Source organism: Saimiri boliviensis, chromosome 7 (assembly GCF_048565385.1).
Source record: "Saimiri boliviensis isolate mSaiBol1 chromosome 7, mSaiBol1.pri, whole genome shotgun sequence".
Classification (NCBI taxonomy): Eukaryota; Metazoa; Chordata; class Mammalia; order Primates; family Cebidae; genus Saimiri; species Saimiri boliviensis.
Window position 1 is genome coordinate 91101206 of NC_133455.1, and position 16469 is coordinate 91117674.

At 37.9% G+C, this 16469-nt stretch overlaps 1 protein-coding gene across 2 annotated transcripts in view; it reads right to left on the minus strand.

Annotated features, from left to right (window-relative positions):
- The window catches only part of TMTC1 (transmembrane O-mannosyltransferase targeting cadherins 1), a 273230-nt gene that overhangs the window by 17856 nt on the left and 238905 nt on the right, over positions 1-16469 (minus strand). For both annotated transcript variants that reach the window (XM_039472167.2, XM_010337431.3), the window contains one exon: positions 15101-15209. In XM_039472167.2, coding sequence (XP_039328101.1) covers positions 15101-15209 — 109 coding nt within the window. The remainder of the gene's footprint in view (positions 1-15100; positions 15210-16469) is intronic.

Below are 16469 nucleotides of genomic sequence, written 5' to 3' on the forward strand. Positions count from 1 at the left end.
ATTCTGAGTTCTTTTTAGGTACTTTTTTTTTTTTTTTTTTTTTTTTTGAGGCAACATCACACTCTGTCACCTGGGCTGGAGTGCAGTGGCATGATCTCGACTCACTGCAACTCTCACCTCCCAGGCTCCAGTGATCCTCCCACCTCAGCTCCCTGAGTAGCTGGGACTACAGTCGTGTGCCACCACACCCGGCTAACTTTTGTAGTTTTAGTAAAGATGGGGTTTCGCTATGTTGGCTAGGCTGGTCTCAAACTCCTGGCCTCAAGTGATTTGCCCACCTTGGCCTCCCAAAATGCAGGTGTGAGCCAATGTGCTCAGCCCTTTTAGGTACACTTTTCACAACCATTACAGATTATTATGTCACACTTTCTTTTACAATACAGAAGGTAAAATTTAATTTCCCAGATACTAAGACTTATTTACCCACAAGTTAACAATGTCATCTTTTCCTAGTATTGCTGCAAAGATCAGGTAGAAGAAAGTAGTTTGTCACAAAGCACATGCCAACTTTAAAAATCTATATATGCCCTGAATATGGACATTTTCCAAAACCTTATCTCAAGTTACTCCTACTGAGCATTCAACCAGACACATGACCAAGGAATGGAGAGCAACAATTTCCTGAGACATGACACCTTAAGCTTGTGATTACGTGTTAGATATTCACACTGAGGGCTGAACAATAAGCCAAGAAACCAAAATCTGATTTGACCCAGAAAGGAACATAGACTTTACTCTCTGTAGAATGACTGGTGCCATCTGAGTTCATACATTTAAGTAACATTAGGGAACAAGATGTGGTTTGTCAAACTTCATCTACAGTCCAGCAAAAATAAGGATCCATGTCTCTCAAAATACGGTTTTTAATAGCCACATTCAACAAATTATCAAACTGAAAAAGTTAAAGATGAATAAAAATCTCAAGATATTTCCTTTCAATTTTTTGAAGAGAAGAAAAGCTTTATGAAGTTCTCGTCCGTTAAAGGACTGACAACTATGACAACTGTGTGTGTGTGTGTGTGTGTGTGTGTGTGTGTGTGTGTGTTATGTGAAGACAGGCAGAACACAAATTACATAACAACCTGAGAAAATTAACATCTAGAGAGTACCTTAGGGTATATATTCATGTATCCATCATTCAGCACGCATTTACTGCAGTGGCTATAGAAGTACGACCTAGCAGTTAAGAAGGAGGTTCCCAGGGCCTGACCACATGGATTCAAATCTCAGCCCCATCATCTACTGTCTGTGTGACCTTTCTTACCCGCTATGTGTCCCAACTGTAAATCAAGGATAACAGCTGTACTTATATCATAGGGTTGTTTTGAGGATTAAATCTATGAAAATATTTGAAACACTCAGAACAATGCTCAGCACATGGTTGGCACTTTGGGTTATCCTGCTGGCCTTTATCCTTACCCCAAATCACATAGCTGCATGGGGACAGAGAATGGAGCCAGGTAGCCAGGTTTTCCGTGGGCCAACAGGGAATTGGGAAGCCCTGAATAAAAGCAGTATTTTTGGAAATAAACAAACATGACCGGCATAAAAAGAAACAGTAATACTTTTGGGTATTCATCCATCTTTCCTCCGTCCAACCCATTCCTCCCTCCTTTCCTCGACAAATATTTCATGAACACCAATGTTAAAAGAAAAACTTTAGATAAATTAAATGTAACAAAGTTTAATTGAGCAATAAAGGGTTCACAGATCAGGCAACCCCCTGAACCAGAACAGATTCAGAGAGACTCTGCCGCTGCCATGTGGTCAGCGGGGGTTTACGGACATAAAAAGGAACGCGACTTATAGAAAACAGAAGTGAGGTACAGAGACGGCTGAACTGGTTACCACTCAGTTTTCGTCTTACTTGAACATAGTTTGAACAGTTGGCTGCCTTGATGGTCTGATTGGTAAGAGAGTAATAGGCACGAGGTGGTCTGTTCAGGCACTCAGTTTGGTTACAGTTTACTATGTACTGAGAAACTTTTAGGCCAAGCTTAAAATATGCAAGCAGGCAGTTCTAGGCTAAATTTAACAATGCTCCCCCCAAATTGAGAGGTGAACCAAAACTGTAGGCATTGATGTCACTCTGCCACTATCATAAAGACATTTATTTGGTCTTATGTCTCACTGGGGAATAGCAGAACAGTGAGCTTTGTAAGATGGGAACCAGGCTTTCAGGTTATTTTTTTGAAAGAGAGTAGAGGGGACCTCTCTGTGTTGGAATATCTTGCTTTTAGTAGAGGAGAAAGACAACTTGGATCTGTTTTAGGACTTACCTGTCTGGGACTTTTTAAAAGTTTTAGTTTGATTATGTCACATGTAGCATGAGTGACTCTATTTTGGTCTGGTCTGTTTTGCTGGGGCCCAGAGTATGAACTCAGTCCAAAATAACGGTACCTCCTAATTTTGTTTAACGATTTCTTCCTTTTGGTCAGGATTTTACTTAAGTGAGTGTGACCATTAGACTTTTAATGTCATTTTCAGTTACCATTATTTTAGAGTTTTGGTCTCAGTACATTATGTATTGGTTATGAAGTCTTTATAAGAACACACTTTTTTGAGTTTTTGTCACTTCACTTAAAGAGAGAGAACATAGTGTGCTAGAGAGACAATTATAACGATCAAAAGGATCATATCAGGAGTTTGGAGCATGCTCCTTAGTCAGCATCTCCATGAATCAAACCAACCAAAATAAAATAGATCAAAGAATGAGCCAGACAAAGAGTCTACCTGTTTTAACCCAGCAGTCTGTTTATTAACACCCTATAACCAAATCTCTATAATATTCAATATATTTATTTACATGTAACAAGTAGTATCAGTCATGGTAGAGTTTTTTTTTTCTGTTTATCTAGTAGGTAATCTAGAGTAATTTTATTATCCAGCACAACCTTAGCAAGAGAACTTAAAGATACCTGTTGTGCAATCACAGTCTTTGTAGTAGAATACATTATAAAGCCTATTATGGGGGGCAAATTTTAATCATTGTGTCCTTTAAATTATGAAAAAGGGGGCCTAAGAATTATGTCTAGAAGAGTTTAAAGAAACTCTATGTTTAAAATTCACTAGAGGAGGGAAGGATCCCTCGCAATGTTCTTTTAAACTGACGATGTAGGTGAAAAGGAATGAACCAATGTTCTGTTTCTGATTATGGAAAAATAAAGATACCATTAAATATTTTTGCTCACATTGGTCATTTATCTTGTCTACCCAGGCTTAAGATTGTCCATGTATAATGCTGGCTGCAAAGTTCTCTACAAAGAAAATTATACCTTATGATGTACACAAATCCTCATTTTTAGTTTTATTGTTCTTAGAGGTATAAGCAAGGAAAAAATTAAGAGGTAAAAGTCTGAGGATAGCAGAGGAGTCTTGATCTGTGATCTTGGGAAAGCTGTCCATGTCTAAGATGTCATCTGTTTGGGGGGTGAAACTTTCCTGGTTAGCTTTATCTTAAGGTTTCTAATGGGTGTATAGTTCTAAGAGTCTGGAGGGCCCTTCTGAGTTGTGAGATTATGAACCCAAGCTTTGAGGCCCCAAAGTTTGGCTGTAGTGTAGGTGGCAAGGGTAATCTTTTTTTTTTTTTTTTTTTTTTTTTTTTTTTTTTTTCAGATGGAGTCTTGCTCTGTCACCCAGGCTGGAGTGCAACGGTGGGATCTCGGCTCAGTGCAACCTCCATCTCCTGGGTTCAAGCAATTCTCCTGCCTCAGCCTCCCAAGTAGCTGGGATTACAGGCACACACCAGCACATCCAGTGGCTAATTTTTGTATTTTTAGTACAGACAGGGTTTCACCATGTTGGCCAGGCTGGTTTCAAACTCCTGACCTTAGGTGATCCACCAGCCTTGGCCTCCCAAAGTATTCGGATTACAGGTATGAGCCACTGTGCCCAGCCAGGGCAGTCTTTTTCTGATATCATTTCAGAAGATACAATCTCTGGGTTTTAGACCACGAAGGGTTTGATTGTCCACAGTCACTGAATGAACCATGAAAAGTTTTTGTTTGTTTGTTTTTGTTTTGTTTTTTATCTAGCAGAAGTACACTTTGGCATGATATATTCAAGCCTTCTAGCATTTAATCATATCAGAATTCTGGAGCAGAAAGTAAATGAGGTTTTGTTATTAGGGGCATAGGCCCTCTAGAAACCATTTTAGAAGGGTCAATTTCTGTTTTCCCCTGGAAGTGAATTTGATTATCCACTGTACTACTTTTGACTAAGGCAATCTAGTTGATTCAGTTACCTTTGCCTAATGCTATTGTATCTGAAATACCTTATTGTTCTACAACTTGTCCATTGAAACAAGTGCCTTTATTGCTAGAAATTTTTCTAGGAATGTCCCACGAGGGAAAAAACTTTCTAATAATGTTTTAGCTACTATTTCAGCATCAGAGTTTTGTATGAGAAAACTTTTATATAACCAGAAAATATGCATTAAAAATGACAGCTGAATGAAATTTCTCTAAAAATGTTTAAATTGCCCACCAGGTAGCAGAAATGTACCTGAAGTTTTGATCATCTTCCCAGGATTATGAGTTTGACCAACCAAATATTAGTCAACCAGTTTAGCAATTTGGAATAGTCACCATAAGAATAAATATTTTAAAAATGTAACCTGGATCAGCTTATCCCTCTTATGATGAGTTATGGGATACAGAACTTTTAACAATGAGAGCTTAAAGGACTTAGAAAGGAGCAGGTGGCCATTTAGGGTCTTTGTGAGTATATGCTTAATACTGAATTTAGATCCTCTCAAATACCAATTTTGTTTTTCAATTCAGATGTATAGCATTGTTTATTAGGTGAGCCATCATAGGCAATTTGAATTCAACCAGGAGTTTATTTAAATTGTATACTTAACACATTTTCATGCTGGCTGATTTAGCATGAAAATCTGGCAAAGTATTTTATTGTTATTCAATTAATTCTTGTCTTGCTTGGGTTAGAAGTTTTATAACCCAGTCAGTCACTCCATTAGAGTTTTGGGAATTCTTAGTGCAAATGATGTGATCTTTAAGTTATCAGAAACCTGTATTCAAGAATGCTTGTCAGGTTTCTTTTCATCTTTTCTGTGAACCTCCTTGAAGCCATGCCAACTCTAGGATTTTAATTCTTTATGAAGAGCTTTTGTAAAATGTATCACAATTAAGCAATTAACTACGGAAAAGTTAACTACCGTCATGATTAAAGATGTAATTGACAAAAAAATTTTTTTCCTGTGGCCTATAATAATTTAACATAGCAACCACTATTATGACAGATAATATACCAAGACATATAAGAATTTTAAAAATCTCTTACAATTTTGGAACATATATTAATCACGTATCCATAAAGTATAACTCAAAGGCTAAACATGACTCATTTGAAAATGCCTCTCATAATTTAACATGACAAATAAATCTAGAAACTCTTTTGGATGCTGCAGAAACCCTCTGTGGAATCCCACGTAGTTGAGGTCAAAAAGACTTAATTTTCAACTTGAAATTTCATTTAAGGAAAGAACCTGTTGAATATGTCAAAGGTTTAAAACATTTAATTAAAATATGATCACAGGTCACTGTAGATTAATAGTAATTTATTTAGCCAAAATGGTAATTAAATGGTTTTAAAAAGCATTTATTCCTTGAGGGAGAAGAGGCTCTGTTTTTCAATCAAAAGACCTAAGAAAGACAGGATGAGACAGAAGCTGTCTCAAGCTAAACTTAACATCACGCACGTGGCATGCATGTACACAGTGAAACGGAACAGTGAGTGAGAGACACAATCCCTACCTTCACCACTGAGTGGAATTCAGACAAGAAAAAAACAATGATGTAGCTGTGGAAGGAGGAGCACAGGGCATGTGGGAAGCAGCCAAGAGTGGCACCCACACCTGGGGTTAGATGCTGTATGCCTGTCATGATCCAAATGCCCAAAGACATTGATCACTATTACCTTCAGTGGCTGTGTAACACAGATGTGCTTGAAAACTATCTGTGGCTACGTCAAATCTGAAAACATCTTTGTAACCAAACTAGTTAAGGTAGAAGGTGTTTTTTCCTGAAAGGAATGCAATTGATGTCCTCACAGTCTCAGCTGCTGAAGTTAAATACAACAGTAAACAACAGTTTTTAAGTGCAACTACTGCTTTACCGTTATCTAATACTTTTTCCCCCACGTTCTTGCTCCTTCAAAACAGGCAGAGATTATCTTTTTCATCTAACCTTCTCTCCTATTTTTTCATCCATGAGCTGAGCTGATTTTCCACTAGAAGTATTTTCTTTTTTTTTCTTTTTTTTTTTTTTTTTTTTTTTGAGATGGAGTTTCGCTCTTCGCTCTTGCTACCCAGGCTGGAGTGCAATGGCGCGATCTCGGCTCACTGCAACCTCCACCTCCTGGGTTCAGGCAATTCTCCTGCCTCAGCCTCCTGAGTAGCTGGGATTACAGGCACACGCCACCATGCCCAGCTAATTTTTTGTATTTTTAGTAGAGACGGGGTTTCACCATGTTGACCGGGATGATCTCGATCTCCTGACCTTGCGATCCACCCACCTCGGCCTCCCAAAGTGCTGGGATTACAGGCTTGAGCCACCGCGCCCGGTCTTCACTAGAACTATTTTCAAAATCCAAAGAAATAGTGAAATTTAAATATCAAGTGTGTCAAGTGCAATGAATCACAGCGCTGTACCTTCAGTGACCCTCAATGGCAGTTTCAAGGCTCTAAGAAAATGTCTTTAAGATCTGTCTTTCTCTTCATTTCACTTGACTATCAATTCAAGGAATGATCAACTCTACTCATAAAAAATGAAACCACTTCTCCAGGGAGAAAATACCATGTAGGTTTTTAAAGTAAATTCCACCTTGTCTGGAAGGGTAATGCATTTATATTAAGTGGCACTATTATTTAATCCCTGAAGCTCAATTTCAAGTACTTGCTTTCATTTAATTCAACTGGCTACAAGTCCTGGCCTAAGTCTGATCATTTCTAGTCTCTACTGACTTATAAGTTCCAGAGGAAATGAATATAAGCTATTTATAGGACAACTTAACTAAAAATATTTGTTACACAGGGAATAGTTGTGACATATGAATACTGTCTGCTGTACACCAGAGTTCCCAGCCATCACGTGAAATTGGCCTTCGAGGGCAGCAGTTAAAAATGGGCAGCATGCAATCATGGGCTCCTCTCCAAGACTTAAAGCATTTTCAGTAGGGTGGAAATAAAATGGGCCTTGGAAGAGAGATAAAACACAGTCAACATCCTCACTTTTTATATGCTATAATTACCCAGTATAGCACACTTTTTACCTCAACAAAGGAAAAGTGAAAAATAGATGTCCTGAGAAAGGACCCTTGACTATAATTTACTGTCTTGAGCTAAATAGTGTGTTTGGAAAACTTTATAGTTCAGGTTCCAGTAACTAAAGGGACAAATGGATATTGACTTCATGTAGAAATTCTCAAACTTCTTAATTTTAGAATAACTTTGAACTCTAAAAGTTACTGAGAATTCCAAAGAACTTTTCGTTTATGTGGACTACATCTATCAATATTTACTATACTGGAAAAAAAGCTGAGAAAAAATATGTGTTAGTTTACTTAAAATAATAATAAACTCAAACATAAATATATTTATATAAAAATAATTATTTTCAAAGCAAAAAAACAGGGAGAATAGTGGCATTAGTTTATATTTTTGTAAATCTCATTAATGTCTGACTTAAGACAGCTGGATTCCATACCTAGTTCTATGTTCAATCTGTTTTATGTACATATATTTGGTTGGAATATCTCAGGAAAAGGAGAGAGTATTTCAATAGCATTTTCATAATTGTGAATATATCCTGTGGCTGCTAGAACACTACTGTATACTCATGAGAGAATGCGAGAGAAAAGGCAAATTACTTCTTAGCACTATTAGGAAAGGCACATAAACCTTCATGGGCCCTGGGGGTCTCCAGTCAACACTTTGCAAACAGATTACAGATGGCCTGTAACAATGTGTATTTACGGTATAGAGGTGTAGAGAGTGGTATTCCAAAGCAGTAAAGGGCCAGTAGAAACAAATGGTGCCAGTGCCATGACTTCAGGGTCACCACATGCCTGAACTGATTTTCTAGAAGTGCTTTCACTCTAATCAATAATTTAAACCACACAGAATCTTAAGGTATCTTTCTATTAGTCAAATGGCTTTATTTACTATTACAAAACCTCAGAAATTATGGACTAACAGATCTTTACACTCATGTCAATGACTTCTCCAAGAAACTATTCAAGACACCGCAGCCCAACAGATAAAGTGACACCTGTTTTCTCACCCTCTTCGTTTCTGTTTTCTTTACAAGACAGTTCCCCCACCCACATGCCATCAGCATGAATATTTATGAGAAACATGCTATCCATATTTGATGTCTAATTCTCTTTCCTATCCAACTAAAATGAATCAATTAATTTGGCATTCTTCCCCACCAAGGAAAGACAAGGTGTTTTCTAATCCTAGATTTCCTCATCTCCCAGCAGAGAGTGATCAACACTACTCTGACAATTTACACAAACAAGAAGTGACCACTTTAAAGAAGGAATGCCAAGAACAATACAATGAATTCTAAAGAGAAAGTGTGACCAAAGTGAGCAACTACAGGGTATAAGGCAGTCCTGAAACTAGGAAAAGAGGTGAAAACCACATTTGCATATAATTGCAGCTTCCTGCTTCTTTAGACTTTTCTCTTGTCATTTTGTCTTCATTCTCTATACTTGCAGGTACGTGACTTTCTTTCTACTTGAGAAATAGAAATAAAATCCTAAGTCCCCCACCTAACTCAACACACCCCCTCTTGGCCAAGGAGACCCCAGAGAAACCTTAAAATCTCAGTTCCCAGCCATGACCAGAGGTAAGGTTACTCAAACATTATACCCATTCCTTTGCTAATTAACTACCATTAGACTCTCTTTCCTAAGAGCTGAACAGAAACTAGCCCCTTTGAAAGACTTGCTCCACTGTTAATTTCAACCGTTTATCTCATGCGCCAGCAGGGCTCCCCTCCCTTTTTGCAGTCTCAACACAACTGACCAGCATTCCTTCCTGCTAGGAAACCACTGACTGTGGACTGGTTCTGGCTGGTCCACCGAGACTGTGCATAGGGTGCCTCTGCATTTAAATGTTATGTCTCCACCTCAAACTGCACATGGGATGTATGTAACATATATGTTTGCTTACTTCACATGTGCAACCCCTTCGTAAATGCTCACAGTTCCTCCTATAATCTGTTGAACATGTATAGTCAGCCAGCCCGTTCAGCATAAATTCCTATCTTGCCCTTCCTCCTTCAAAGGGCCTGCTTTTGCTTTCTGCTAGAGGCTACGCTTCCCAGTTTATAAGGTGGCCAGCCAGCAGGCCACAACCCTTTATAAGAAATAAAGCTCTCCTTTCTCTTTTCCTTTATAAGAAATAAAGCCTATTTTTATAGATTTTAATAAATCTATGAAAATAAATTTCTACATCTCATGATTTTAAGTTGATGTATTAGAAGTAAGCTACATACTGTTCCTCACCTCAGAGACCGTACAGGGTCTATTCTTTCTGACTAGAAAGCTTTTCCTTTCACTTTTACTCAGTTTACATCCATCAGTCCTTTAGATATCAGATTAAAGGTCACCCTTTGGCGACCATCCCCACTCCCCATGTATTCCTTTCCCACATTAGATTAGGTCCCCTTAACATTCTCACTGGTGCTTTCCCTTTGTACATTTGTTACCCTTGTGGTAGACACTGGGGAGGGAGCTGTAAATCTTTGCTCAGGGGTAACCTTCCCTTCTATACTACACTCCATGAGGGTATCTACATACGTAACTTGCCGCTTCAACACTCTGGTCCTTGGTGGCATCTAGGTGCCCAATAAATATGTGCTCAATAATTACATCAATAAATTCTTAAGTTAGGGTCTTCTTCCAAGTTGACTTAGCCACAGAGACAGTGGTATATAGCTGAATGTTCCCAAAATATAGCATTTGCAGGAGAGAAACTGATCCCGGACTTTTTATTTGCCACATAGTTCCAACTGATGTTTTATTGTTCCAATTTTCTTTTCACTCTTGTATTGGGTAAGGTCATATTTCAAAATATATGAAGGAAAAATATTTTATTTTAAGTGCCATCATTTTAATTAATTGAGTTTTTCAATAGGCTATAAACCTGGGGCTAGCATAATTTACAGTGGCCAGAGTCATAAACAATGTTAATTTTATTTCCTTTACTGCTACTGTAATGCAAAGCTATATAATGTATGCAAAAGTCGGATGGTTAAAAATGATTGTGGGCTTATAAATGTTTACAATCCTATCTGTGAAGCTGGAGTACAGCCAGTTCTGCATGCTAATGGAGAACAAAGAGAATAGCAGGCCAGAGACCACCCTGACTTCAAAGCTAAGAGTTTGTCTTCTGTTCTCAATTGTCTTGACTTCTTTGCTGCAGTAGACACAGAGTGGCATCAACTTTCTTCTGGACATTTTTATGTGCCTAACTTTTGTAACAACTCATCCTTCTGGGTTTCTTGTCTCACTTCTTTTCTACCCCATCCATGCCTAACCTCAGTAGCTATGGCCCATTACCACAGTCTATTCCTGGGGCCCCATCATCATCTAGTGCAACAGTGGCAGGTGAGGCACTTAGAGACCAGGTTTTAGTCCAGGTTCTGCTGCAAATTAGTGAATGACCACAAGTAGCCACTTAATTCTGTGTACTATACATTTTTATGTAAAATGAGAAGGTTAAAAAAATTCTTCGGGGCATTTCCCTATACTATTTTTCATTTCCTCCGTGAGGAAATTATATGCTTATAATACAATTTCATTTTTTTTTTAGGTCCTAGATCCTATTTTTCTAGCCCTGATCGCTTTCACTCTCATTGGTCCATATGCCATTTTCATTTAAATGTTCCACTAAATTAAAAACATAAAGATTGCACACTGCTGGTGGCAGAGTCTGTTGGAAGTAGCCTTTTGGAAAGCAATTTGGTAACATGTCTCAAGACTCATGAAAGGTATTTTTTGATATGGAAATTCTTCTAGGAATGTATCATTAGGAAATGATTCAAAATGTTGTTTCAACAAAGCCCTAAGAAAGAAAAAGCTCAATGCCAGAAAAGAAAATAAAAAGGACTCCAAGTGTCCTAACAGTTGAGATATCATTAGGTATATGTGTATCATTTAATGGCAAGTGAAAAGAACAGGATACAAATAATATATAAATATTAGTATAAAACATATAAATATATTTTAAAGACATGCATAATATTAAAGTATGAAACATTTGTCTCCAGGTATTATATTATAACTAAAAGATGTACATTATTTTCTCTGATTTTTCACACTTTCCTTAATATATTTATATTACTAGTTTAACTGGAAAAATTGTTGTCACTAATCTTATTTCCTTAAATAAGGAAATAAAATCTTGCTTCTGTCTGGCTTTTCCACGTCTATCAGCGGCCATAAATCTTCTCAGTTTCTTAGGTGTTCTGACCTGGAATCAATTTTCTATTTTTCTTTTCCTTTCAACTTTTATATGCCAACGGTCCCTATGTACAAGGAAATCTTTTTCCATGATGGTCTATCCATTCCCTCACTTTCTTCTGCAAACAAGGCTCTCAACTACTCATGGCAGAATGCAAATAAAAGCCAAATACATTGTGTGTTTTCCACAACGTTTTCTTCCTCACATATTTCAGAACGCTCTCCTCAGATATTTACCATTACTTCCTATTATCTATCAATTTAAAACTTGGGCTCCATGATGGCCTTAATATGTTTCACCATGTAATGACTTTTCAACTCATTAATCTATTTTTCAAATTTGTCAAATCCCCTTCTTTGCACAAACAGATTAAATTTCTCCCTGCAAGTTACAACAGAGTAAAGAACACAATATTAGTTTCCAACAAATCCTGTCCTAGAAGGGTTTATTACATTCACAGTTTTATTGGCACTGAGGATGGGAAATGATGTCAATAGACAGCAGCATTCTTACAATAAGAGCAAGGCATAGCAAATAAACGTAGTTTCCTTTTTTGATATTATAGATTCACAACCTTACATAGGGGGAAGGATTTTGGCAGGTGTCTGAAAAACTGTCTCAAAACATCCCTGCAGACAAGACTGAGAGAGGTCAGCTAGATGATAATATAATTCAACAGATTAACGAATGCTTAAATAACTTTACTCAAGGAGTCTGGCATAAGACAAAGGTCAACCTGGAAAGAAGTTTCTACAGATATGCTGCAGGGCTTCCTATCTGCTACTGATCTTCACAACATTTTTAAAAATCAAAGACGTAAACTAGTTATTTAACTAAAACTATTCTTACCAAGCGTGCCAAATGAAAGAGCTGGAAACAGTAGTCAATATACTACATGGCAGGAAAAACAAAAATGTACCAGAAAATCAGAAATGTCAGTCTGATATAAATAAGAATGAGTCCTTTGTCCAGCTTCTGAAAAACTACCTGGAAAATGGGTGATTTCAGCTGAGTGTAGGAGAGAGCCTTTGAGCATGAGAGGAGACCACAACCACGGTCCGTGCGGGCTGTGCATGTGGACAGATGGTATCAATGGAGGACAAGTTGCTTGACCAAGTGGATGGCTTCACTGTGTGTTACACATTAACCAAGGTTTGTCAATACTGATTTCATATACTCTGGGTCTTTGAAATGCCAGGATGCTATTAAATAACGTTGTGCAACCAAGAAATGAATTTATTTGCTACCAAAAAATGGTAAGCTAGGTGGGTTTTTCTGTAACAGTTTGTGCCTTGCTTGCACATCTGATGAACTTTTATGACTAAATAGTTTAAAACATGAAGATAGGATGTTGAAAGTCAGATAAAGGAAGGCAGTCCTGAGTTATGCCCAACAGCTGCTCTGTCTTTTTAATGCTCAAATCAATTGCCCAAAGGAGCAGAAAAAGAACCTTTCAATCTTTCAGTTACATTTTTAGATCTCAGCATTTTACATTCACATCTAGGACAAGAAAGTGCTAAAAGATGGGACCTTTGGCCAGGCACGGTGGCTCACACCTGTAATCCCAACACTTTGGAAGGCCGAGGCGGGAGGATCACCTGAGGTGAGGAGTTCAAGACCAGCCTGGCCAGCATGGAGAAACACTGTCTCTACTAAAAATACAAAAAATTAGCTGGGTATGGTGGCGGGTGTCTGTAACCCCAGCTACTCAGGAGACTGAGTCAGGAGAATCGCTTGGACTTGGGAGGCGGAGGTTGCAGTGAGCCAAGATTGTGCCATTGCACTCCAGCCTGGGCAACAAGAGTGAAACTCAGTCCCAAAAAAGAAATAAGATGAGACCTCTATATGTGAGAAAAGATAATGATCCTAGTCATCATTTGTTTTTCTTAACAATTTTCACAACTTCAACTATGTAAAACGCAATAACTTGAAAGTAATTTGCCATTGCAGTTCACAAAAGATTTAATTTATCAAGTAATTGATTTTAAATACACCATCTGACACTCCTTAAAGATAACTAAGGAAAACGTGTATCTGTTATCCTGTTTAAACTTCCATCTGCTAAAAAATTTGTTAATAGTAAGGATGAATGCAAAGATACTAAAGAAGAAACTAAAATAAAGTTCAACATCATTAAACATCTTGATCATTTTTAAAATGAGCTCAGATAAATAAAATGCATAGCTATTCTCATAGAGTCAAATATTCTAATGGTGGCAGGAAGTCCATAAACAAATACATATGTTTTAGATGGTGATAAATACTATAGGGAAAATAAGGCAGGACACGGTGGTAGAGAACATGATGGGCAGGGAAAGGTTGCTATTTACAAAGGGTCATCACAGAAGACCTCTCTGATATAGTAACATTTAGTCAGAAACCAGCATAGTATAAAATATCTGGGAAATGCTAAGATATCTATCTGGGAGAGAAGTGCTGCAAGAACAGCTGGTGCAGAGGCTGTGAGAGAGAAGCACACGTGGCACATCTGAGTAACTGCAAGACAACCAGCCAGTTAGAGGCAGGGAAGAGTCCCACGAAAAGGAAGGAGCAGGGGTGAGGTGAGACAAAGCAACACTGATGGAGCCAGCCCGTGTCTGTTGCAACACAAGCCAGGGACAGCTGAGGACTGCCAGTGTATAGCATAGAACACAGCCATGACCATTTTAGTTTACACATTGTACTAAAGCATGCATTAAAATCATTTAACACAGACACAGATTTTTAATCTAAAGCCCACCTATCCTACAGGGAGAAAGAGCCAAAAAACTAGGTTTATATTTTCTGTCACTTAAATATTCATAGAATGTCCTAATTTTGCTTCTTGCTGGAGTCTCCAAAAATTTTTGATGCAAATTGCCCCCTATGAAACTGACATACAGTATGAAACCACTTATTACCCTTAAGCCAACTGAATGCTGCAGAGTCTGTGCAGATATGTTGAGTTTGAGTTTTAAAGTAATCTGGCAATTTCACGGTAGCAGAATCTACTGTCTATCAAGGGTACTATGTGTGTCAACAAAACTATATCATCAATTTAGAGAGAAGACAACTTATGTCTGTTTCCCTGTAGCAGGGGTCATCTAAGACTCTGAAAACTATCACTTAGACACGAGTGAAAAGAAGGAGGGGACTGAAAACACATCTCTATTTTATGACATAACAAATGTTCTCTTAAGAGCCTGTCTCACGAGCCTCTGTAATGTTCTAATAGATATTAAAACAGAATTTGTAGGATGATCAAATGGCTCCATATTGAGTTCAGAGATCTTAGGCCACTATCAATTCCTCAGAAAAATATTACGAGTAAGTAGTAATAAAAACAGCAAATATCATATATTGCTCTTGACCAATTCTGAGCCAAAGTGATAGAGAATATATCAATGGCCAATTATGGGCCATAATTGTGTAAAGGCCATCTAAACTACACAGAGATTATTAGAGTGAGAAAATTAGGCTTTTAATTTCTGTCCAAAAGAAACCGACCTAGAGATTGGTTGTTCAACATGGATTTACAAGTTAAATCATTAGTACAAAAATCTGTGTAACATTAATTTATACATGTAACAATGACATTGGAAAAAAACTACTGTGTGAAACAATTACCTGCTCAGCCAATAACGAAGCTAAGCTTGAATATGCATCTGCAAACTCTGGACCATATTTAATGGAATCCTTCAGTAAGGTGATAGCTTCTTCCTTTTTCTCCTGGGACCTATAGATAATAACGGAGGGATGGGGGAGAACATCATTTAATAACACTTTGTTTCAGTCCTCTGATTAGACTCTAAAAATCTCATTTCTTTTAGCAAAGGTTAGCTGATTCACTCTGGATTTTATTGCAAATGAATTAAAATAGACGGTCTCAGGGTGCTAACAGTTTCTTTCTGTCTCTGAATTCTCCATGGGAAGAGATGTGAAGATGTAAATTACACTTCAGGTTATCCACTTTTTTCTACCTTCTATTTCCTGCTGTGTACTTTTCTTTTCTTTTTCTTTCTTTCTTTTCTTTTTTTTTTTTTTTTTTTTTTTTGAGACAGAGTTTCTCTCTTGTTGCCCAGGCTGGAGTGCAATGGCCGGATGTTGGGTCACTGCAACCTCTGCCTCCCAGGTTCAAGTGATTCTTCTGCTTCAGCCTCCCTCGTAGCTGGGATTATGCCCAGCTAATATTTTGTATTTTTAGCAGAGATGGGGTTTCACTACGTTGGCCAGGCTGGTCTTGATCTCCTGACCTCAGGCCATGCACACGCCTCAGCCTCCCAAAATGCTGGAATTATAGGTGTGAGCCACTGTGCCTGGCTTGCTGTGCATTTTTTGAGAGTTATATTCAATATTTTGCGGGTTTATTAGTGAGAACAATTTTGGGGTATTGTCTGGTTGGCACTGTCCAGTTTACAGTTATATGAAGATATGTGGGTCTCTGTAGTACTGGTCACACCACTGCAGGCTAAGCCCCTAAGGGTGGCTGCACCTACCAGGTACAAATTAGGCCAAACTGCCAATGCTAATCTTTGATTTTATATCTAAGAGAGAAAATATTCCATACATAATTTATGAAATTAGAGATCACTGTGACCACTGGTTGGTAAAGAATAATGAGACATTTTATCATCATATTTTTACTGAAAATTGAAGCTAATTCTGTCTTCCTCATTTAGTTCTTCTCCCAATGATGATACTTCCTTTTAAAGAGGAATCAAGGCCCAAAAGTCATGACCATTTTATTGGGTTAAAATTCTCTTTCCTGTTAGACAAAGTTCTCTTTCCTGTTAAATCCAATGAGGAGACATTGGGTCATTATCCTGATATCAATGTCTTTGGGACCAAAAATGTACAGTATTGGAAGTGATCAAGTTTGCTATTAATACAATTCCACAGATACTGGTCTTTCAAAAGTGCTAGACATTGTGATTTTGCAATGAAGAAGGAAATCCTTTGAACTATAGCAAGCACACAGCCTAAAGGTCCCCTCATC